The 26196-nt window shown below is 38.5% G+C and overlaps 1 protein-coding gene across 2 annotated transcripts in view; it reads left to right on the forward strand.

The window, feature by feature from the left end:
• The window catches only part of ATP2C1 (ATPase secretory pathway Ca2+ transporting 1), a 126683-nt gene extending 101646 nt beyond the window's left edge, over positions 1-25037 (forward strand). For both annotated transcript variants that reach the window (XM_075212436.1, XM_075212435.1), the window contains 15 exons: positions 1564-1661; positions 2858-2953; positions 9522-9611; positions 11187-11291; positions 12696-12852; positions 13167-13337; positions 14275-14372; positions 15091-15141; positions 15509-15675; positions 17497-17565; positions 18227-18343; positions 18763-18910; positions 19601-19696; positions 21927-22068; positions 23449-25037. In XM_075212436.1, coding sequence (XP_075068537.1) covers positions 1564-1661; positions 2858-2953; positions 9522-9611; positions 11187-11291; positions 12696-12852; positions 13167-13337; positions 14275-14372; positions 15091-15141; positions 15509-15675; positions 17497-17565; positions 18227-18343; positions 18763-18910; positions 19601-19696; positions 21927-22068; positions 23449-23579 — 1736 coding nt within the window. In that variant the 3' untranslated portion in view covers positions 23580-25037. The remainder of the gene's footprint in view (positions 1-1563; positions 1662-2857; positions 2954-9521; positions 9612-11186; positions 11292-12695; positions 12853-13166; positions 13338-14274; positions 14373-15090; positions 15142-15508; positions 15676-17496; positions 17566-18226; positions 18344-18762; positions 18911-19600; positions 19697-21926; positions 22069-23448) is intronic.
• Positions 25038-26196: the final 1159 nt, after the last annotated feature.

Consider the following 26196-nt stretch of genomic DNA (forward strand, 5'->3'; position numbering starts at 1 on the left):
GCATTCATAGAGCATGTATAACAGATTCATAAATGGGTTTTAGTGTTGGTATTGAAAATATTTTGAGTGGACAGTGTTACCATTATATCTAACTAATCTTTGCCCTGTCCCCACAAGAACACTTGTCCTTGCTAAGCCTATGACAAATGGAGACATTGGATGATGAGATGTATATACATATTTTGAAGGAGTACTTCCATATTGAACAGGACAATACCCACTCTTTAATAATAGAATATATGTATATCAGCTAAAGGTTATCTTCTTGGGCGTGACTACTCTGTGGCTTCTAGTATCCATATCATTTATTTATTATACATATTTATATTAGATTATTTAGATTTATTAGTCTTGTAATAGTTTTAGCAGTTACATCAGCTGCTGTATGCCCATATTGATCATTACAGTATATTCTGTGTATGTGTCTACACCTTTCCCTATTACAATTTTATATTAATGTATGCTTTTGGGTAGTTTTTTAATCTCCTCCGTTTGTAAACTATTTTGCTTTTATCTGGCAGTTACAAATTGTTGATGAACGGCTCTAATTAAAATTTACATCTGAATTGTTACCAGCATGTGCTATATAGTATGTGGTGTTTAGTTGCCTCTAAGCTGTAGTTAAGCTCGGTGTACCACTATGCTTCATTAAACTGCTGCAGGGAATACTACTCTTTCACTGCCAATAGCTTTGACTGAAAGTTTATTTATGTACACTAAAATTCATACACCTTAAATACAATGAGGAACATTTCTTGGCAATTGTTCCTCTGAACTTTCTGAAAATATAACCAGTTTGTTTGAACACATGCCTGCTTTCTGACAACATGCCGGACTCCCAGGAGAGTATTGATGGTGTATTAAAGAGCAAGCATATGACTTATGCAAAACTTTCTAAGTATAATAGCCAATGTAACCTAGTGCAGCCAATATGATGTCTGCTACACACAATTATTCCATTATACTACTGGGCTCATCCATTGTATTTTATGCAACTAAAAAGATTGGGAAGTTAACCCACTCTGCACTCCAGACTTTACAGTGACAATTTAATTTTAACACTCTGCTATATACCGACAGACAGTGTTTTGCATAGGTGATGTAGAGTCAGTATGTCTTGCATTATAACAAGCTAAATACCTTGCATGCAGCACCCACAACATCAGGCAATGTATTATAGAGACTGGCTGCTTTTTGCAGCTGTGCTACTGACTAGCACATTGCTTTGGAACTGCCCAGCATAAATAACCCCAGAGATTTCTCCATTGTTATTTCAATGCATCTGTGAGTTTGTGACCTGAGTTTTGTGTACATAAGCAAATGCCCCAGTATGTGCTTTGAATTAAAATGATGTTCTGGCATGGGGCTTCAAGAGCTGTGGTGTATTCTGGTTGTGTTTATCTGTATATTAAATAACAAAAACTCTTATTGTATGCAAATAGTAATATATTGAAAAACTTTGTACATCTTGCATTCAAGTTCTGGAATCTACTCTAGCATATTGATAATATAACAAACACTTTACCACCAATCAACAACCTGTTTTGTGTCTCTGATTTTCAGGTTGCTGTAATGTTATCTGTTCAGATAAAACTGGAACATTAACAAAGAATGAAATGACTGTAACACACATTTTTACATCTGATGGAATTCATGCAGAGGTATGTAGGTGTGATACTTCTGTGTTGAGATTTATCTTAACATCTGGTTCTGTAATTATAGCAGAAAGGTTTGAAAATCTAGTACTCATTTACGTGACTGTATTCAGCCTTACTAGGCCTGACAATTAAGACCTACTTCCACAGGTGCATACATAGTTGTTGTATCAAAAGGATGGACAAATACCATAGGGAAGGTAGCCAGATTTGGGGTCCAGTCTACTGATATCGACAAATGTACCTAACCTTGCTCTATAAAATAGCCTGCTGGCTCATAGAGTTCATCAACTGGCCCTTAATTTCTACCTTGTGGTGTCCCCCTCTTTAACATGAGCTGATTAACTTGTGAGCATTTTCCAACAAACATTTGCTATCCAAATGTTATGTCATTTAGGGGCACGGTGGTTAAGTGGTTAGCACTTCTGCCTTACAGCACTGGGGTCATGAGTTCAATTCCCGACCATGGCCTTCTCTGTGAGGAGTTTGTATGTTCTCCCTGTGTTTGCGTCGGTTTCCTCCCACACTCCAAAAACATACTGGTAAGCCCCAAAGGGGCAGGGACTGATGTGAGTTCTCTGTACAGCGCTGAGGAATCAGTGGCGCTATATATATAAATAAATATGATTTAAGGATATATTTATGGGATTTTTTTCTGCATACAATGAAAAATAGGGACCATTTACAGCGGGGGGGGGGATGCTTTTTTCTTTTTTTTTTTTTTCACCCCCCTCTTTCACATAAAACCGGAAATTATAGTCCAGTGCCCCAGGAGCACTACATTCACACGCGAGCTTTAATTTCGTTTTTAAATTGGTTAACTTACCATACTCTTATTTTCGAGAGAACTACTACCACACATCAGATTGTGGACCAGAGGAAAAAGTAAAACTTAGGACATCGAACAGAAATATGTGATTATTAATGCCCATGTACACTCTAACGCAGAGAGATGCCTAAACTCCGTCCTCAGCGCTTCCAACAGTTCATGTTTTCAGGCTTTCTCTAATCATTCACCATTAAGTTAATTGCCAACCCCCCAGCCAAATAGATTATCTCCCCTGTTTCTTCAAACAGCCTGAAAATATGACCCGTTGGTAGCTCTTGAGGGCTAGGTTTGAGCACCTCTGCTCGAATGTATTTTGCCATCATTTTTTATGTTTACTGAAAATGGCTTCTTTTTTCTGGATGTTTTTGTTAAGGTTTCTGGTGTTGGTTACAATCGCAGTGGTGAAGTGACTGTTGATGACGATGTTATCCATGGTTTCTGCAATCCATCAATAAGCAGAGTGGTTGAAGTAAGTCTTATCTCTTTCCTATGTCCACAGCTCTTCTTTATGTTGACAAGCTGATTAATACAGGGTGCAGCTTGACCTGTGTTTAGAGCTGCAGTTAAATGTTTTATAAATGGCAGTGTAGTTACATTTTATTTATCACAATGATTGTCTGTATTATTTATTAGCAATGGCCATATGATTAATATTTTCTATGCCTGTGAAAACTCTTAGTAAAATGATTAGTGGACTCATTTGTGCATTGATAAGCATATTAAACCAATGAATAATAATGAAAATTCTTATTAAATTAATAATGAAGCTGCCATTTTTATGGGCTTTTGTTAGTGACTCATTGTTTATAAATGATAATGTATTTAGCATTGTCGACTAGTTTCCCAAAGTGGTGGTATTTATTATTGTTAGCGCCATGCATGACATGTACAGAACGTAATGATTCCTAAAGCTTTAAGTGATACATGGAAAAACAAAATACAAAGATCAGACATACAGAATAAACAGTATACAGATAAAACACTAATGCAGATCAAACTATTATGAATTTTGTAAAGTTTTTCTTTTTATAAAGGGTGCTCTTTTGGATTTTGACTTTTTTATATTATTCTTATTCTTATTCTTATTCTTATTCTTATTATTATTATTCATTAGATTGAAACCTTGCAGCTATATGGACCTGATCACATGGGTATATTTTTACATTTTGTGATGTCAGTTTCTCATTGAGTGAAACTACACATTCTGGACTGCTTACAAACTGACCAAAATGCTCCATGCCAATTTATGTAGTGACAAGTTATACCTATTTTTTATTTTGTATTTTCTTCATTTAATGCAAAATGGTCATTGAAAATAAACATGACCTCAAACTGACTTCCCTGTGCACACATAATTGTTTGTGTGGAAAGCTAAGAAAAAAATATGCTAAACAAAATTGCTGTACCAACAATAGCCAGATATTATCAGAGTGAAGCACCCTTTGTCAGTTTTGTCTTGGTACTTAATTACTCTCTGTGTTTGTCACTCAGACACGTGATTTACATGCTGATAATGTATTCTTTTATTTATGAGGCGCCACAAAGGGTCTTTGGCACCGCGCATGGGACAAAACAGTACACAACATTACAAAAACAAAGTGCAATAAGTAAAAACTCAGCTGAGAACAGGTCACAGGGCAAAGAGGTAAAAGTGAGCTCCAGTGCAAAGATAAAACAGGAAGAAGTTAGTTGGGGAGTGAATTAATGCAGGGTGAACCTGTGCCCACTAATGTGAGCGCCACTAGCAGGATCAGGGCAATAATGGAGGTGCAAAGGAGTAGAGAGGAGAGACCGGGTCAGGAGTCAAGTCTTGAGGTGGAGAAAAGAGGCTGGGGAGGTAAATGAGGAAGACGACACAATGGTAGAGGGAGGGCTCAAGGGAGCCTACTGTCTAAAGGGGAGGGGGGGGGACTGACAGACACATAGAGGGAAGATAGGGTGAGGGGATGAGAACTCTGAGGTGTAGAGATGAACAAGAGTAAATAAGAGCGGAGGAAGAATGAGGACGAGGTATAGTTAATGAAGAGTGATAGAGGAGGGCAGGCTAGATGGAAGAAGGGTAGCTAATCCGAGCAGATGGGTTTTAAAGGAGTGTTTGAAGTTTGGTAGGCTAGGAGAAGGCCTGATAGAACAAGGGAAATCGTTCCAGAGAAGGGTGGGAAAAATCTCAAATTTGGGAGGGAGAGGTGGGATGGGAGATGGTCATTGGAAAAACTGTAGAGGGCAAGAAGTGTGAATGGAGATGAGGTTGGAGAGACAATTAGCAGTGGAGTTAGAGGGCTTTATAAGTGAGGATGAGGTGTATAATAAGTGACCTGTTTGTCACTGTGGGGTGCTGTGTTAAGTGTTTTGATGTCTTGTCAATGGATTTCTTTGGGGATGTAGAGCTTGAGCCAGAATTGAAGAGTTAAAGAGGGAGGCAATTAAGAAAGGACAATCAAGGTGGGAAGGGCATAAAAATAGTAGGTACAAAATAGATCTAAAGCGAGAAGGGGTAAGTGGTAGGGGATATAAAAGATTGAATTAAATGTAGTGTGGATAAATTATAGTGCAATGGAAATGAAAATATGGTTATTCTAAATGAAATGGCACAGATGTGTACTGTAAATAGGAAAAAAGTCAAAGGCATAATAGTAAAAGTGAGAGAAGTACAAATAAAAGTAGAGTGGATAGATATGGGTTAGATTGGAGATATATGATGGATATAAGCAAGGAAAGCATTATGTTTAGTAACTACATTGGATTCGTAGTTATGGGAGCGAATGGGTAATGAGGTATATAATAAGATTGTCCTTAATTCTTGAGTAAGGAAACCCAGATTCAAACATTCTATTTTATATAGACTGAAGCATCAAGGAGGTGTCCAGTTGCCAATGTCCCAAAGTTATCTTCAGGTAGTATATTTGAATAAGGTCTTGGAGTGGACTAGAGGGGGGATGCTAAGCAATGGGTGGTATTGGAAAGCGATTCTAGTGAAAAACTATTGAGTGCTCTGCCCTGGTTGTCTAAGATTCCTAAGATGAATTGCCCTACGGTCGGTCCCACCCTGATGATGTGGAATAAACTCCGCACTTGGAAAAGTGTGTCTGCCTTTCCCTCCCCTTTGACTTACTTCATGTCTAATCCAGAGTTTTCTCCTGGTTTTGTCCAGAAATTCATTCGATAGATGGTCTACAGCTGGGATTTTCTGCCTCGGCCAACTGGTGGTTGATGGGAAACTCTGTTCCTTCCAAGAACTCCAATCTATATATTCTTTACCCTCCATCGAGTATTGGAGATACTTCCAGGTGATGCACTATGTCAAGTCTATAGGAGGTTATGGATCACTAAGCAGGGAACCTTCCCCTTTTGAGGCATTGTGTTTATCTAAGAATACACCCACTCATACCATATCAGGGATTTACAAAATCCTAATGAATGATATATTTCAGTCAACTCCATCCTACACGGGTCTATGGGAGCGCGACCTAGCACCTTTATAGATCACAAAGCTCATAGCACAAAATCTATCAAAATACCCCGAGTTGCTTTTTGAGTGCCTTGGTTGTTGAAACACACTATAAACTCCTGTCCAAATGTTATAGGTGCCCTTCCACATTGCATAAAGATCATCCTCAGATGTCTTCAGTGTGTTGGAGGTGTAATGAAGCTTTGGCTCTTTGGTGCATATATGGTGGGAATGTCCAAGAATCACTCCCTTTTGGGACAAAGTTATTATGCTCTCTAGAATCATTGTTGGTTATGTGGCTCCTGAGGGTCCGGGTTTTTGGCTCCTGTCTTTTTCTAATATTCCTTCATCTAAATACAAGAAATCACTCTTAAAACATTTAAACAATGCAGCCAGAGCGGTTATACCTGCATACTGGAGATCCTGATTTCCCCTCTTCGGTTAAGGATTGGATTACCAGAGTGGAGTATTATATGTCTGGATGATATTATTATTTTTTCCTTAAACGATAAATACTCAGACTTCACAGCCACTTGGTTTAGATGGTTGGAGTTTAGCACGCCACACCACACTCCCTATCCCAGGGACAGCCACCCTGCAGGATAACGCTGACCTCAAAATAGAGGGTTTTTAAAGTCTATCTACACCGTGAAAGGTACTTTATTCAGACCTATGTTTTCATTGGCATGTGTTGCCAGGGCTATGGAAACATGGGCTGACCAATTAGCAGCGGGTCTGCAAAATTTGGAATTGCTCCCCCTTGCACTGCATCTCAAGGAGGTTTCTGGATACTTATACAAGGCTGGCCAGAATGCAACCTCCATTTCTTAATCTATTTCTGCAACTGCGGTAGCAGCCAGGAGAACCTTATGGCTCAGGTTCTGGGATGCAGACACGGAATCAAAAATGTCGTTAGAATCACTCCCTTATGAAGGGAGTGTTGTTCAGCCCTGAACTGGACAGCATAATTTGCCAGGCCACAGATGGCAAAAGCAGCTTCTTCCCAGTAAGTGTCCCAAAACCTAAGGCACCAAGCAAGGTCTGCTTCATTTAGACAGTCCTTTCGTGGGTGCTCAGCTGGCTGGAGCCAGACACATAGACTGAGAACTTCGGCCTCTAGAGGACAATCGTATAGAGGTAGGTCTTCCTGCTCCACTAAACGTCCATCTCCCAAGCTTCCAAAAAGTCAGTTTGACTGTCTTCCTCCCTCGCAGCTACTGGAGTGGGTGGATGTCTGCTACTGTTTAGAGATCAGTGGGCAGCGTCCTCCAGAAGACCTTTTTGGATTCGGGGGATCATGACGAGAGGATACATAATAGGTCTATCAGGTCCGGCAACCAGCTTACCCTGCGACCCTTGAAAAAGAGAGGCAATGCTTACATGTGTTATTTCCGCCGGAGTCATCCTCCAGGTTCCAGAACACCAAAAAAAGACAGGGGTTCTGCTCCAATCTCTTTATGGTTCCAAAGCCGGATGGCTCGTTCCAACCTGTTCTAAATCTAAAACCATTAAACCGGCACCTAAGGGTGGTCAGGTTTCGCATGGAATCCCTCCAGTCTGTCATCAATGGACAGGGAACCAGATCAAGTCATGGCATCTATAGACATCAAGGACGCTTAGCTTCACATACCTATCTGGAAGGCTCATCAGGCCCTTCAGATTCACAGTGGGACTGTCTCGCTACCAATTCAGAGCTCTTCCATTTGGCCTTTCGACAGCACCAAGAGTGTTTACAAAAATAATGACTGCCTGTCTTCGTCCAGATAGGGCACTATTTGCACTCCCCTGGAATGATCTGCTCAGAAAAGCCTCCTCTGCTCCCCTGCTGAATCAGCACCTGGTCCTCACTATAAAAATCGTGGAGACGCACGGATGGCTCATAAATCGAGAAGTCACAATTGATGCTGTGCCAGAGAATGACCTTTCTGGCACGAATCATGGACACCAACAAACAAAAGGTTTTCCGTCCGGAGGACAAATCTCAATCCCGGAGGAACCTGACTGCTCTGGTTATGACCTACCGCAGACCGTTGGTCCACTTGTGCATGCGTCTATTAGGAAAAATGGCATCGACTTTTGTGACCATTCCTTGTGGTCAGCTGCACTCGCGCTGTTTCCAATGGGATCTCTTAAGGAAGTGGTCAGGATCCCATCTGAGATTAGATGGAGAGCTGATACAATTGGATGGACGGTCCAGGACAATCTGACAGTGGGAAGGTCCTTTGCCCCAGAAATTCTTGGGCTAGTGATAGGTCCGGGTCTGAAATTACCTCAATAAGACCACCTTCAGCAAGGACCAGTCACACATCAGGAATTGCCTCGGCTCAATTTAACGGCATGGCAGTCGAGGGCAACTTGTGGAGGTCCAGAGGGTTCTCTCCACGAGTAGTGAACACCCTCCTTCTGGCTACAAAACCAGTTATGGCTCATATTTACCACCACATCTGGCGAACCTACGTCAGATGGTGTGAGATCAGACCATGCAACATGGCTGCCTTTCGCCCACCGTGTTTTTTTTGGCTTTTCTCAAGGATGGCTTGGATGCAGTCCTTCTGTTTTAGGTTCATTGAAAGTACAGGTATCGGTGCCCTCTGTATATTTTCACCTGCGCTTGGCCAACATTCCAGATGTCGGGACTGTCTTGCAAGGAGTCCTGCATGTCCAACCTCCATATGTTCCACCAACAGCCCCCTGGGATCTTGACATGGTGCTTAATATGCTTCAAGGGCCTCCTTTTGAAGCGTTACGCATAGCAGAATTAAGGTTCTTGACTATGAAAGTGGTATTTCTACTAGCTATTGCTTCGGCTCGTAAAGTTTTCGAATTGGGTGCTCTCATGTCGTGAACCATATTGCATCTTTCACGATGATAGGGCGATTCTCAGAACAGGTCCCGCTTTCCTACCAAAGGTGGTATACAGCTTTCATGTGAACCAAGAAATAGTAATTCTGGTATTCAAGGGTGACCCACAGTCTACAGGGACATGTTTCTGGATGTGATCAGGGCTCTAAGAATTTGTCGAGAGGACATCAAAAAGTCGCACCACGGATTCTATATTTGTTTTGTTTGACTCCTCTAAAACGAAGATGGCTGGCCTCTAAGCAATTGATTGCTAGGTGGCTTACTTCTACTAAGCAGGCTTATGTCTGTGCTAACAGACCTATGCCAGATCGTGATTTAGACCTTTCTACCCGTTCAGTGGGGGCGTCCTGGGCTGCACAGGATGGGGCCTTGCTGATGAGTTGTGCATAGCAGCCAAGTGGTCCCCAGTCCATGCTTTTACAAAGTTTTATCAATTCAATGTATTTGCGTCAGCAGATGCTGCTTTTGGCAGTAGTGCTCTACGTGCCGGGCCATCAGACCAGTACCTCCCTTAAGGGGGCTGCTTTACAACGTCCCCATGGTAGTAGTGTCCCCCAGATGGAATCGGAGAAACGGATTTATCGTATAAGTATAAATATCCTCTTTTTGCGTTGGTCCTATTGTCATATTAGGTATATGTTTTTTTCTATCTTTTTTTTTTTTTTTTTTTAAGGTTTAATTGTTTTATTTATTCTCTGTACTATTTATATATTTATTTTTTTCCCAGGCAGGCTGTGTGTGCAATGATGCTGAAATAAGGAATACCACTTTAATGGGAAAGCCAACAGAGGGGGCTTTAATTGCTCTTTCTATGAAGGTAAAATTTTATATTCTGTAATGCTATAATATATAAATGTACTGAAGGATATGCATTATATTATATTCATTGGATTTTCATTTTAAAAAGAAAAACAATGCTTTAATTACAATTGTAATTGAAGCCATGCGTTTTGCTGTCTTGAGTCTGTATATCCTATATTGGGATTCAGAAATTCATTTAACTAAACAGCTTTTTATTTTTTTCATTAACGAAGTATGTTACTTGTGTGCCTATTCTACAAGCAAAGTACCATCCGTTGTCTGCACAAACAGATTGGCTATGTGCCACCTGAAAAGCTAGATATAAATCTTTCAAGTACATAACCTTAACAAAAATGATTATTTGGGATGGCAGGAAGCGGGCTGGGTATTAATGTTCTCTGTCTGATAATGGATGAGGAGTTGGCTAGTAGCAGCATGTGTAGGCGTGGCAAGGTGATCTTGGCAGCATTCTATAAAAAGGCAAAAGAGCAAATAGACGTTTGAGCATAGCCATCATATTCTAAAAATACACTCAGATTTGTAATACTTTCCAATCTGATTTGATTATTGGATAAAAATTACAAATTATATACTCTTATACATGTGCTTATTTGACACATTTAGTTCACACCTGTTATAGGCTAACTGAGGGCCCTCTAACCTTCAAAAGGCATGCATATTCGCCTTAATCTCAGTAAAAGGTTAAACTATATGGTTAATGAAGGAAAGACACTTATCTGTAATAACATGTCAGCGGGCTTTTTTTTTGTTACAAACTAGAACAAACAAATTTGACAATAAAGCAGGAAGGAGCTGGGTGGCCACAAATGAAGGATCGGAGCCTGTTGTCTGTCACTGGACTAACTCCCCCAAAACAATGTAAAATTAGCATAGACCTGATCCCAGAAGATTACTGGGTCCAGTGTGTACACAATCGAGTGAGTCTCCCAATACCTGGCATGCGCACAGTGATGCTTGCTCGCAACTGCTAGCGGCATGTTGTCTGTGTAAATTGTTATTTATAACTTGATGAATGCTACAATTTGCTATTTAAAGGTGTTCTGTTCATGTCATTACTGCCTCCTTCTGGCTAATGAAAAATAATGCATTTTGGAGTTAAAAGCAAAAAAAAATTTTTTTGTAGAGTAAGCAGCTTAAAAGGGCTGGGGGTAGGATCTCTATATATGCAAAAAATCTTGCTCAACTGTAGGGTAAATATTTGTAATGCATGTATTTTTATATAGGAGATGTGATATTATGAACTCTTTATTATAATATATGGTGTCTAAATTAAACTCTAAAAAAATGTCCTATTCAATGCAGCTGTCATATATTTTCTGTGACTTGTATAAGTGCAGTTAGCCTGCAGGTGATGATTTTATATGGCCATTATTCCTAATGGGAGGGTTGTCCTTTCTTTTATCTAAATCTGTAGCGGCCAGGAATCGCTGATGCAATCTCAATGGCCATTCTTATGTTGGTTAATGCGACATGTTCCTATTTAACTTTCCACTTGCTAGGCAGGTTTATTCACCCACACACTCCACTTTTTAACTTTGGTTATGGATATTATCACTTGTGTTACATGTAGATGGGTCTTGAGGCTCTTCGATTTGACTATATTCGGAAGGCGGAGTACCCATTTAGCTCTGAACAGAAGTGGATGGCTGTGAAATGTTTACATAGAACCCAGCAGGTATGTAGCTGTATTTACATTCTTCTGCAGAAATGCTTTTCATAGATCAAGCTGCAGTTTGACATGACATAATTAAAGAAAGTATCTTCTGTAACAGTCTTTAAAAAGGGTCTTCCATCCCCCCCCCCCCAGCATTGCCCTGTGTGGCACACAACTGGTTTTTATATATTTTCTAACTACAGTGCTTGTAGCTGGTTTGTAACGTAATTTTTTTTCCATATCTGGCCATGCGGTTCTGCATCACCTGTAGGTCCACCCACCAATTTGTCTACATCTCAGTGTCTGCTCTCCCTCAGTATGTAGCATGCTTATACAGTATGTGTTATCACAAAACCTATTGCTCCAATGGTGTTTTAAAGGAAATGTAAAATAAAATAAGTCAAGAAATTAAATTGCTATTAAAACAAATGTTGTAATTGTAGTAAAATATATTTGTTTTTATTATTATTATTTAAGAGTACATAAACCAGTAATACTAGTTTGTTGTGAATGGCTGCCGTTAATAAAATAACGGACTTTACTGGAATTATTTAGAATAAAAATTATTTTTCAATCTATGCAGAAAGTGTTTTTCTATGCGCACCAAACCTCTGTTTATGCTTCCTGTAGAAGAAAAGGAGCTACTTGGAGCTTTAAATGGAAAAAATGACTTCTACTTATCGATTTTAAGAGGGACATCTTTTATTTCATGGATATCAACCATTGTAATGGTTTGGTATATTTAACATAAATACTTTTTGACAACAAAATTCTTCAATGACCTGATGGATCTAAAAATCTGTTCTGAGTTTGCCTAGTGGTGTCAAGTATATTTGGAAGCGCTTCAATCAGGAGAGAATAGACACAGACCAAGGTTCTGTATGCATGAAATATTCTCTTTTTATTGATAGAAAGATACAAGATTTTATAGCCTTCTGAATGCGATTTATATGTCCTAAGAATACAATAGTCTATGGCAGGCCTGGCTAGCCTGTGGCACTCCAGGTGTTGTGAAACTACAAGTCCCAGCATACCCTTCCAGCAATAAGCTACTATATATTGGCAAAGCATGCTGGGGCTTGTAGTTTCACAACACCTGGAGTACCACAGGTTAGCCAAGCCTGGTCTATGGGATGCGCTGCGGATTAACTATCTCACATATTCTTGAGGTGTTTAACTTTCTCCCCCTTCTCAGGCCAGATATGTCAATTCTTATCCCAAGGGGGGCTGGAGGTTTATCTCCCGTCTGCCATATCCAAGATCAAAGGTGCAATATTTACACAAACCTTGCTACATTCTCGCATTCTTTAACACACCCAAGATCAATCAATTTACAGATACTTATAAAAGGAAACACAAGTATACACACACACACACACACACACACACACTTCTAAAAGTGTACTCCTTTTGTATTTTCTGTAGGACAAACCAGAGATTTGCTTTATGAAAGGTGCCTATGAGCAAGTAATTCGATACTGCACAACTTACAACAGCAAAGGTCAGAGTTTGCCTCTCACTCAACAGCAAAGAGAGTTGTACCATCAGGAGACAGCGTACATGGGCAGCGCTGGACTTCGAGGTAAGAATTTCAAGTTAGATAAACCTGCAACAAAAATGTGCTACATGAGCATTTATATAATTTTAATGGCAATAGTGTAAAGGTTCTAAACTACATAAAAACAAAGTAAACTCTGTCTATTCATGTGTCAGACATCTCCCTTGTACCATACAACACAACATTCAGTAGAGTCTCTGCAGCTATGCATGCTAGGATAAGTACATTAGTATGGTTATAGCTGCCAAGGACCAGCTGACCGGTCTCACCTGTTGGTCACAATACACTTTGTTTGCCTTGCTCCAAAAATCTTAATCTTGGTTTCCATCTTGCTTTAGTTATTGCTTTGGCATCGGGTCCAGAGTTGGGGCAGCTGACGTTTCTGGGTCTGGTGGGAATTATCGACCCTCCACGAACAGGTGTGAAGGAAGCTGTGACTACACTTATTCGCTCTGGAGTGGCCATTAAAATGATCACTGGAGATTCACAGGAGACGGCCGTGGCCATTGGTAAGGAAAGAGGCCATATTTTTTTTTTTGTTTTCTTTTGTTTCTGACGACAGAATTTGGTCGTCTACATCTATCGTATCAATACTGAAATAATGTATTGCTCTAGGACTTGGTGCCAACTACAATTTAATTGTTTTCATAGGTGTCTTCTTAGTTGTAATAATGAAATTGCCAACCATTTCCTTACCATTATGTAGTCTTTCTTTATCAAGTGTGCAGAGTGAATGTTAATTTGAGGAAGCATTTACTGCAAATTCTACATGCATGGAGTTATTTTACCTTAACTCGCTCTGGTCAATTGGTCTATATGAGTGTACACTGTAAAATGATCCTGTGGCCTAGACGTAAGTTATAATATATGTGAGAAATCAAATGATGTTTGTGTGTCACCACTTGAGTTGTCAGGTGCCCATTTTATTATCTTTATATTGAACTTGCCTCTGTCCATCTAGCACAGTGTATGAGTGCTGTAAACCCTGCAGGTTATTTACTACCTTGCATCCAGATGGTTGGTGATAGATTTGACTGGTCTGTAAACCTGCATTGCCTTGCAGGTATCCTGCTTCTTAAATACTATTCTAGCAAATATAGCATATTACAGTGTAATAAAGATACAGGAAGTCTGTTCTGTTAATGTGCAAAGTGAAACGGGGATTTAAGTGGTGAATAGTGTGTGTGTGACCCTGTACACCAGCTGTACTGCATTTTACAGTGAAATCCACTTGGACTGGAATCATGGTGAGCCTTAAAAGCCCTCTTGAAATTCCTCCTGGCTTAATTGCTGTAAAAACCAGCCTATTGTGACTTAGTAGATTGTACCCTTAATGTCCATGCTATATACAGAAAGTGTGTGTGACAATATGTTAGTAACACTGTAGACTCCATAGTAAGGAAATACAGTGGCTAGGTAAGTAGCATTATTTGTTTCTCTCCACAGCTAGCCGCCTAGGCTTCTATTCCAATGGCCTGCAATCTCTTTCTGGAGAAGAGGTGGATACAATGGACATTCAACAGCTCTCCCAAATAGTACCAAAGGTCAGTAAAAGTACACACTTGTATCTTGCAAGACTTCTCGCATGTGGATTGCTGACCATATCATCTACCCACTGTGGATATGTGCGCTCCATCACTGACAAGAAATTCTGCTGTGGAATTACACTTGTGACAAGTGGTTGTTCAGCTTTATCCTTGAGTTGGAGTTGCCAGTAAATGGAGAAGTCTCCCATGAAGAATAAAACAAGTCACACTGTGGCTGTAAAGACCTAGGGCCTGATTCATTAAGGATCTTAACTTGAGAAACTTCTTATTTCAGTCTCCTGGACAAAACAATGTTACAATTCAATGGGTGCAAATTAGTATTCTGTTTTGCACAGAAGTTAAATACTGCCTGTTTTTTCATGTAGCACACAAATACTTGATAGCTTATTTGTACACTGAAATTTAAAGTTGATATTTGTGTGCTACATGAAAAAAACAGTATTTAATTTATGTGCAAAACAGAATACTAATTTGCACCCCTTGCTCTGTAACATGGTTTTGTCCAGGAGACTGAAATAAGAAGTTTCTCAAGTTATGATCCTTAATGAATCAGGCCCCTAGTCATGTAACTGACTTGACACTGCACTCTGATTTATTTAATTTGCCTAACCTATTGTGTCACTCACTTGTTGGAGTTCATCTTGTCTTCTGATTTGTAAACATTGCTTTATAACCACGTTGTTTAATTGTCCTCATTTTAATTTCTGTTTGATAGGTGTCTGTTTTTTATCGAGCCAGTCCGAGGCACAAATTAAAAATTGTAAAGGTAAGTTAGTTTGTATTATCGCATATTCCAAAATAAAGTGTCTTCATTCTTTTGCACTCAGCACTGTTGCAGAACTTCAAAATATCTGCATTGACATGTGTAACAGTTTATATCAAAGGAAGGCTCCACCCACTGCTAATTCCCTACCAGGACCGTCAGGTGCCAACCTCTCCAACAATGTTTTCAGGCATCTGGAGGTCTTAACGGTGTGTGGAAACCTTTGACCGTTTTGACCTTGAGACAACTGTCGGGGTTCTAGGAAGGTTTCTAGTGCTCCCTTGTGTTCCAGATGGGGTTTTTGTGTTCTTCTGTATTGAGTAGTCATTAAAGTGTACAGCTCACATTTTATTTTTATTTTTATTTTTAGAGTCTACAGAACATTGGTGCAGTTGTTGCCATGACTGGTGATGGGGTGAATGATGCTGTGGCTTTGAAGGCTGCGGACATTGGGGTTGCAATGGGCAAAACTGGAACGGACGTCTGTAAAGAGGCAGCGGACATGATCCTGGTCGAGGATGACTTTCATACAATCATGTGAGTCCTATGAATTTGTTAGAATATAAATGTTCAGGGTTTTGAGCTGATGGTGTGATTGAGCAGAGGGGGGGGGGGGGGGGGAGGGTGAAGTATCAGATAGCAGAATAGTACAAACAAATTAAAATGATGTACATTCACATTATATTTTCTTACATACTGAAATCAAAATCTGTTTGTATAGGCATTACCATAACTAACAGAAAATGCTCCATAACCTGGGTTATTCCAGGCAAGGGTGTAACTACAGGCACAGATCTTATGGGCCGTGTTCTCCTCTGCAGTGTCGGTGGTCAGCAGGTTTGTCACTCTACTGACTACCGACTTCTCAGAGTGTAAGGGAAGCCAAGTGCAAAGCGGGAAACTGAATAGGAGGGCACTGGACAACTCATTAAGGGAGGGGAGTGAAAGAGGTCTTGGGAAAACTTGCGGGTCTTTTTTTTAAAGTTTTGCTATGGGGCCCTCAAAATTCTACTTATGCCCCTGACTCTAGGGTTTGTTTTTTTTTTTTTTTTAAACATCACTCCATTTTATGTTTTCTGTATGGTTTGTTTTTGAACATTGTCCTGCTGCAGGCCCCAGATCACTTGCTGACTGCAGTAGATTTTCCTTTAGGATTTGTATATGTATTGCACTGACCATCTTGTCCTCTAGTTTGACAACTTACCCACTCTCTCAAGCAGAGTAACTGTCCTTATAGTATTTTGCTCCCAACACCATTCTTAATGGTGGGGATAATGTTCTGGGAATGATGCATTGTGTTTCAATGCTAGGAACCATGTTTGGAGCAAGTGTAACCATAAACTTCACTCTTTGTATAAGCAGATTATAGAATCTTCCTCCACTGGGTATGTGGGGCTTCAACAGCGGCTTTCTTTTTGCTATACTTTCTGAAAAGAGCAGATTTCTAAAGTGCCTGAGCTATTGTCCTGTGAACTACTGATCCCATATCACCCATGGACTTTTATAACTGTCAGTTGCCATAGGTGGCCTCCCTTGCAGAAGTTCTTTGTCTACTATAGACCTACTCAAAAACTAATTCAGTTATGCCACGATTTTGATGTCTGTCACTGTGCTTGGGGATAACTTTGCCTTTTTTTTTTTTTTTTAATCCTTCCCCTGATTGGTTTTGCTGCATGTATTTAGCTCAATATTTGATAAGTTACCTTAACTTGCCCATTATCGTTTACATGGGGACATCTCTGTGTAGATTGCACACACAGAGGACATACCCAAATTGACACTCTGCTTATAATTGGCTATGTAAAAGACACGTTGCATAAGGCTGCAAATGTATTTATTGCTTATCAAAAACGTCCACTCTCTAGCAGCTTTTCTATAAGCATATAGCCAAAGAAGACCGTTATCAGATATAGCTAAAAATAAATATTATACATTTAATTTAAACACACACAGTATTGTTAAATGGATTGATTTAAAAATGCTGCTATGCTTAGTATGCTCTTCAGCTAACCTGGTCATTATATTTACCAGATGCACATTGGAGTACCAAACTGCTCATCTCTCTGCACCACAGATTATTTTCATTTTACATTTTGGATATGGCTTCTGCTATATTGTTATCATAACATTGATACTCTGTATTACAGATTAGCCAGCCTACAGAGGCAATGCAAGATACTAGGATCAAATATTAAGGTCCCTGCCAATAATTATTTTTCATAAGCATTTATATTGTATATTTGTAACATTTTATTTCAGACCAAAACTTTTATTCAACACTGTCATTGAGCTTATCTTTGGTACACTAAAATTTTATTTGCCAGTAGCTAACAGGATGTGAAATGGCTTTAATTTCAGGTCTGCAATTGAAGAGGGGAAAGGCATTTACAACAACATTAAAAACTTTGTTCGTTTCCAGCTTAGCACGTAAGTAATGGATTGCTTATGTTGTCCTAATCAGAAAAGTATTACTCCAGTGAGACTTTTTTTTTTTTTTTAACTCTCTATTTAGAGGAAACGACAAAAAGAATATAAACATAAGAATATTAATATACAAGATGTCTCCTCTTAGTTTTATGCATTATCCATTGAGACTATTTTGTGTCCTAGAGTAATAAGCCTTGTGTACTAAAAATTAGCCTGTTTTACATATATTGTTTTGTGTCAAGACCTTGTGGATCTATACTTGCTAAAAAGAGTTGTGTGTGTGTGCATTCTGTAAGAAGCATATTGGCCTTCCGAATTACTCATTGATCCGTGTCTTACCTAAAATTGTAGGAGTTCAGAATTGTGTCTGATCCAAATCCATTTTGGAGCAATACAGTTTATTGGGCTGGCTGTGGCATCTGATTAAAGTCTGTATGTAGTGATGTTTATTCAGTTCTGCCCTATCGCCAGACTCCCACACACTGGCAGTCTGTGTGTGGCCAGCAATTGAAATTGTTGTTTATAATCTGTCTATTTTGTGGAGTCCGAGGAAGGTTGAAAAAAACATTATTGGGGGAAATTGTTTAATTTAATAAATACCCCTTTAAGTGTATAGTAACTTTTTTTTTTTTTTTTTTTAAATTCTTCTTCTTCTTCTTAGGAGTATTGCTGCACTGACTTTAATATCTCTTGCTACATTAATGAACTTTCCTAACCCCCTCAATGCCATGCAGATATTGTGGATTAATATAATCATGGATGGTCCTCCAGCTCAAAGGTAAAGAATACCCTGTATCTTTTGGGTTTGAGCTCTGAAAGACACAATTGAGCCATAGGCTGCATTAATATTTAGTTTGAGTAAAGAATAGTGAATTAATTCTGATGGGGTGTTTAGTGTATACACCTGAATAATTTAAAGGATCATTCCATCTTTCAAGAAGATCTGTAATAAAGCACATATTTGGCCACAACTTTGTGACCCTAGAAATACCTTTTGTGCACCTTTTGCAACAGTTTTCTGGCTTTTGTATCTTTTCAAAATGCAGTATTGGTGCAGGAATATCAACACCTGGCTGCAGTTTGTTAGTAGCCAAACCACCCCTAGACAATGTTGCATGTAATGCTTAATTTGCCATTGCCAGATTTGCATGATAATTCTTGCTTATTTATATTCTTTTCTTTTTTTTTTTTCTTAAGTCTTGGAGTGGAGCCAGTGGACAAGGATGTTATTAGAAAGCCACCAAGAAACCTGAAGGATAGCATTCTGACCAAGAACTTGATTATCAAAATTCTTATTTCTTCTATTATCATTGTGTGCGGCACTTTGTTTGTCTTCTGGAGAGAGGTTTGTTGTGTCTGTTTATATGTCTATATCTGCATTTTATATACCTCTTTGTATGGAAGTCTAACCTGGGGCACTATGCATTTTTAATGGAGGTTTTGTGGAATGTTACTTGGTTATTACTTTTTGGTGGAACGATGAACCAGAAGTGCAGAAACAGATTGCTTTTGTATCTGGGCTTGTTTTTGACGGTGTCTGAAAAAGCTCATCATATGCAGTGTGTCTATCTACATGTATGGCCAAATTGATCTAGTAGCTACAGAACCATTCCAAATACACGTGTGCATGATGTGTTCCTGACTAATCCCCTGTAATAAATGCAGTTCTGCATAGCGGTGATGCACATCTTGCAGAACGTGTACTTACATTTCCTTAAATGTGTGCAGTGATAATGACGTCTATTACAGATGTTTGCCAGTTGGTTTTTTTTCCCCCATTTGATTCCTGGATCCTATCAGATCTGTCATTCTTTAGTTTATTTACAGTGACTAGAACAAGTGTTCCTTTTTCTTGTTGGCATTCAGGGTGTAAATACCAGTATTGATTATTGATGTTCAGACTCTAGTCTTGTCCAGGCATCTAATACCCCAGCCTGCGTAAAAAGAGAAAATAGTCAGTCTATTTTATGCAAGACAAAAGTTGTTGTTTTTTCTAAATTATGTCTTGTTTTTTTGTTTTTTTTGTCTTTGACAGTTGCGGGATAATCTCATTACTCCTCGAGACACGACAATGACTTTTACCTGCTTTGTGTTTTTTGACATGTTCAATGCTTTAAGTTCACGATCACAGGTGAGTCTATTTCTTAAACTGTGTTGGATTAGTTACACTTAAAGGAAGTTTAGGGTTCGTTTCAGTGGGTAGAACACCGATGAAAGTCTCATTCGTTACAAGGGCCATGCATGTACTCCACTAGAGGATTAACTTGGATCCGCTAAAAGAGAAGCACACAATTTTACTTTTGTTTTCATATTCTAACACCACCTAGGATTATTTTGCAGTTTTATAATTAACTTTTGTTCTGCTGTTCGTGCAAACCTATCTGTACCTGTGTTAAAGGTGGGGCTTCCACATGCTGTGGGGTTGTCAGTCAACTTAGCCATTTCAGACTTAATTGGCCACAAATTGCAGAATGTATGGCCCTAAAGTCTTCTGATCAACATCAGATATCAAAATGTTGCAAAAGGGTGGTAAATCCGATTGGACAGTGACTACATCTGACCACATGTACTCTTCATCTGACCATGCTAATGAAACCCTGTTGGCTGTGGTTGATTGTCCCAAATGTCAAACAACTGTGTAGAGATTCGGCACGTATATGTGGCTGGTGCAAACCGTTAGAGATCCAGACAGTAGGAGGTCTGGAATAGAGATTGGGTAGACCTGTGTATCATCCACTTTACCGGTGAGCTGCAGATTTCAGCCAATCTGTGTCAATTTAATTTGAAAATTTCGTAATCTGAGTTCTGCCGTATCTCTCCTTCCCATGCTCCCTACTGTAGACGTTGTTGCAATAAATGTAAAACTTCCTTGGCTGCTAATGTTCTATTGTTTTTTCATTAGCAGAAGATTAATTAATAGATTACAGATCATATTATCAATTAGGGGAGTTTACTGTTGCAAGATTGTGTTTAGGGGTACCATTATTATTTCACACCAGTCCAGTGCTTTGGTTCAAATAGCCTCAGTTAGCTTTATTTACTAGCATTAAAATAAACAAAATCCTTACCTGTCTGGCATCTAAGTAATATATATTAACTCCCTTTCTAAAGTTGAGGACCTAGTGTCCTACACACACACACACACACACACACACACACACACTATCAGAACTTACTAGTCATAAATTGCAGTATATCACAGGAGCCATCTGACCTCCTTCCCAGTTTCTGTTTAACAGCACCTAATCAGGTGCAACTCCTGATCAGCCAACAACTTGCTAGCTCTCTGGAAGACCCAAAATGGGCTTGATGAATTGAAGCCTGCCCCTCTAGCTCTCCATTCATAACCACAGGGATCCTATACCGACTTTTGCTACTGCTGAACCATTATTTGTATTTGGGAAGCTCCTTTCCTAGGGGTTTAGAACACTTAATAAAGAAATTCAGGACATATATACCTCTCATTTATCCCTTTCCCAGTGCTTCTGTCATACTACAATAAAAAATCATCAATCTTTTATCTCCCAAAATATTTACCAGTAGAAAACATATCTGTTACCCCACCTGCTAAATAACAAAGAAACACCTTTTAAATCCATAAATGCTGCATTTCATGAAAGTCCTGGAAGCTACGAATCAGAGGTGTAAAGTGACAGCAGCACCTGATTAAATACCCTTGTGTTTTAGGAACCTCACATGTCCTAGGTTACAAGTTGAATGGGTCTGTTAGATAAATACAAAGTGTAAAACCATAGAAATTAGCACAACACTGTTACTTGTCTGCTACATTTCCATGCAGGTGATTTGCACTGTGCTACACATTTAAATGTCTGCTCTGCATGTAAAACTACTGTTCTCATAGGCTTAACTAGGGTTACTAAGCAAGTCACTACATTACTTTTCAAAGCAGGGAAAATTGGCATCATTTGTACCTTGAAAAATATAAAATACATACTTATACACTTGTGTTTTAAATGTACATCTGTTCTATAAATTGGTCCAGTAAATGTTACATATTTAAGATCCAAGTGTTCAGTGTCACTCCTGTGCCATCTGGGTAACACCACACAATGTTGTGGGGCTGCTATTATTCTATTTGGTGTATTCGGGCAAACATAGAAACTTAAAAGCAAAGGTGTGGGGACTGATATGCAAGTCCTTCCACGTTGTCGTAATTAATTAAAACATGTAGACCAACACTCCTCTTGTCCATTAATTTTTTTAACAAGGATGTCTGTTTGTTTTTGTTTTGTTTTTTTTAGTAGTTATGGTTTTATTCATTATACCCAATAAAAACCCAAAGCACTATATTGCATTTGCTTTCTTTAATGTTAATATTAATTTGTTTTATTTTTTTACAGACTAAATCAGTCTTTGAGATTGGCCTGTGCAGTAACAAAATGTTCTGTTACGCAGTCCTTGGTTCTATCATGGGTCAGTTACTCGTCATTTACTTCCCACCTCTACAAAAAGTTTTTCAGACTGAAAGTCTCAGCATTCAAGGTATTTAATAAAAAAAAAAAAAAAAAAAAAAAAAAAAATGTAACTGCTTTTTTATTTTTGGGAATAATAACCTAGAACAGCTGGTAGCAACTTCCATTATGACCTCAAAATGTTCTGTATGAAGTTTTCAGCCTCTTCAATTTCATGATGGCATTGTTTCTTAGATGTGGTTTTGTTTTTTTAAATATTTTACACTCCTGTTTCACTGAGGTATTACATTATCTACTGCTAAACCCACATTTAAATGATATCGTCGAAAAGAGCTAACCTTGAATTATGTAATCTCCCATTACAAGAGCTTTGAAGGCTACATTTAATTGAAAGTCTTGGGCTGGCCATACACTTGCTGATCCTGCCACTTTAGGGTACATTTATTAACAGGAATTTGCCCCGTTAATTATCGGGAATCGCAAAGATGATGGTTTTTGGTAAGCATTTGTTAAAAAATCATCCTGAGACAGCGCATTCGATACGGGGCTGTCCCAGTGATGATTTAACTTATCTTAAAACTTCCGTTGTCTGTCTCCTCTCCGATCACTGCACATGCGTGTCCTCAGGTCACTTTGCGATAGAGACATTTGGCGATAGTAACTGGAGGGGATAGGTGGGATCTTCAGATCACTGTACCGCAATGCTCTAACCCAGGCCTGTCCAACCTGTGGCCCTCCAGATGTTGTGAAACTACAAGTCCCAGCATGCCCTTCCAGCTATCAACAGGTTGTCTACTGGCAAAGCATGCTGGGGCTTGTAGTTTCACAACACCTGGAGGGCCGCAGGTTGGACAGGCCTGCTCTAACCATTGGATTTAATGGCTAACGTTGGCTATTGTGGACGTGTTCCGACTTGAGAAAATTGGCCAAACCGCAATCCCCATTGACCATTATGGTGTTTGCGTTTTATAGGGTCATTTGCATAATGCAGGAGATATCTCCAATATCTACTGCGTGAGGCTTTTCTAAAATTAAAATGTTGCTTAAAAATGCCTATACTATGCGGGAAAAAGCAGTTTCCGTATGGTTTAGGGCTTCCTAAATAGGCTCCTTGATCTGAAAGCCAGATCTCAGTCAGATCTGGTGATCAGGATATGTTTTTCATTTATTTTGAGCAAGCACTTGTTTTAGACCTGAGCTTTATTGTCAGTTCAAAGTACATTACATCCAAGTTTTTTTTATGTTTTTTTTTATTTTATTTCAAGTTATACATACGCAAGCCCTTTAGAAAATTTACCCAAAAATTTGAGTTTCTGGGGAAAGTATTACCATGACGGTATTGGTAGGTTTTGAAGCACTAGAAGCTGTCAAAACATGAATTGACCACTATAAACAACTTGTTATTGTGATGACTATTTTTACCAGCATTGCATGTTGTCTTTTGTTTCAGACATCCTGTTCTTAATAGGACTTACATCTTCTGTGTGTATTGTGTCAGAAATCATAAAGAAGGTAGAACGCAGCCAAGAGGGCTTTCAGAAGCGCAAAGGATCTCAGTCTTCCTTGTTCCTTGATGTATGATGCATATTGCATTGTTTCTAAACTATGTATTGGGGAAGTAGTGCTTACATTTTCAGATACAAGAAAATTACTGCAGGATACGGTGAAGTCCTCAGGAGCGACACACCTTAATAGATTTATTTGAAAAAACAGTATCCTTCTTCTGAAGTGTAATTCACGATACAAGAGAAAATTAACGTTTTGGAACCGTTCAAGTATTCACAAGGACACCTGATGTTACGCAGAATTGACTTAAAGGAACAAAAACAATCTTTCTGTGTTTGGTTTCTGCCTTCTCTCTACACCAAAACTTAGGTTTAAGGGTCTTTTGTACAGTCAAGCAACATACTTATGTAGTTAAATAATTTTTTATATGTATATAATTCTGCTTCTCGGTGGGTTTTTATTAAAACAAAAACGGTTTTCTAATGTCTAGAATGTGGTTTAAGTGAAATGAAGAGTACGTGCCATGTTTCACCCTGATCATATTTATTTTCTGTTGATGCATTTGACCTGCTATATTATATAAGTTGCCCTCCAGAGGATTATTTGCACAGGAGGTAACCACTGTAGAATCCGCTTGTTTTGCTTGTGATTTTGTGTTCCTAAATGTTCTCTAAATATCTGCAAGCCAGCATGGTACAAGTCAGCAAATGAATCCAAATGACCCTTATTGCTGCACGCACCTGGTGGGTGTCCAGACAACGGCAATGTTCAAGAACTACTGTAATATCGTTAATTTAGAACATGTTTTATTGACACACTGTAATATCATTTTGAAACATTGTATTGTTATCTTTATTTTATTTTCCAATGTTTGCACAGCTAATAGTACATCAGTTACTGATTTAAGAATATGAATTTGCTCAATTACACTGCATCTTCCTAGGCCAGTGCCCATACATTTAGATTTTATCTTTTTATTTGTGCATTTTCCCTTTTTCTATTTAGGCAGTCCTCCCCTTTCCCCTGCTCAATCATTAAATTTGTAGCTTTAAATCATTTTGAGATAGTAACAGGGTATATGGGTGTGTGTATAATATAAAATATACAATATATTTCTGTTCTTATCCAACAAATCTATTTTTATTTTATTTTTTTTGTTAACTGTTGTTTTTCTTATAATTGGATTAAAAAAATACAGTAATATCATTAAGGGGAAATTGTATCCTATGGTTTAAGTTATTCTGTAAATATAACTTATCTGCATTTTTTTAATCTTGTTCCACTGATGTCAAATTAAACATTCTTTATAGTTTACAAATACTGTGTAGTGGGTAAATGTTGATGGTATATCCTTAAAATGCACCACCAAATCATTTCAACATGGCACCTCTAGAACATGGAAATGCACTGGTTTTGTGCAGCAGTAGATCTATCATTTGTATTTGCTTCTTCTTGAAGTATGTTTCTTGATATTTGCCCATTTTAATTATTTGAATATAATTTGTTGTAATTAAAAGCATAAGTGCAATAGAACATGCTGTATGTCCACCTATTTTTGTTTCTCCACTCTCTCCCGGTTTCTCTCTCATATTATAGCCATATTTTGTTTAGAACTTGGATAATAAGATGTGAAATATTGTTTTACAAAGTCATTTCTTTATCTCACTAAACATGAAACTAGTCAAAAAGATCACTGGTATTGACCTAAACCTGCTAGCACCATCATTGACTGTTCTTCATGACACTTGGTAAACTGTCAATTTTTGAAAAGCTTTTACTTAAGACAACCTTGTCTATTTGCACATGCCCTCTCCTGCAGCTGAATACATTGCTTTAATTTTCTGGGCAACCTAGAAGAAAGCTAGAAACATAAAGGATTTGCGTTTTAAGTTTCTTACATTTTAATACAAAACAGCTGAGCTTTGCACATACAATTAAGCCAAGAGTTTTGAGTGGTAGCCATGATCTATATGAAAGATTTTCATAGAGGCCTTTATATGCTCTAAACAAACACCTAAAATTTAGAAGATTAAACAATATATTTAATTTATTGGCTTGCACAGGCCATCTTCCACCTATTTTATTAGTGTAAAAGAATCTCCATAGCTTTAACTCCAAGTAATGATTTATTCAGAATATATTTCACCAGACTGTTCCCAGTCTTGCCAGAACAGGTGAATTGTTACTTTGAAACATTCCACGATTCCTACATGCACCTATTTTAATCTGCATGAATACTAGTACTAAATTGTACTATATCATATGCTCAGAAAATATAAAAAATTGCATTGGAGACCCACTTGCTAAAGAGTCTAACAGGCCTGTTTATACAAAAATCATTATCGCCATTATTTAATAGCCACTTATTGCAGCAGAAAACTTCTTATTGCCATGATTTACTAATTAAAGTACCACCAGGGCAGCTGCGTAATACTGACCAATAGCGGTAAGAGCTTCCCTGGGCCAGTGTCCAGGTACATGCTGCTGTTCACACATGTGCAGTGGAACTGAATGCCTTGACTTGCTGTCGGTTTTGCTTATTTATATTAAAAATATGAATATAAATAAAAATTAAAACTATTTTAATATTCACTGATGGGGGAAAAATTCTTTATTTAAATTAGAACACGTCTCCATAGGATATCTCCTGCTCTCCCCATCTCAGAATTGTTAACCCCCTTGATAGTGAGAA

This window comes from Mixophyes fleayi, chromosome 5 (genome assembly GCF_038048845.1).
Source record: "Mixophyes fleayi isolate aMixFle1 chromosome 5, aMixFle1.hap1, whole genome shotgun sequence".
NCBI classification, from domain to species: Eukaryota; Metazoa; Chordata; class Amphibia; order Anura; family Limnodynastidae; genus Mixophyes; species Mixophyes fleayi.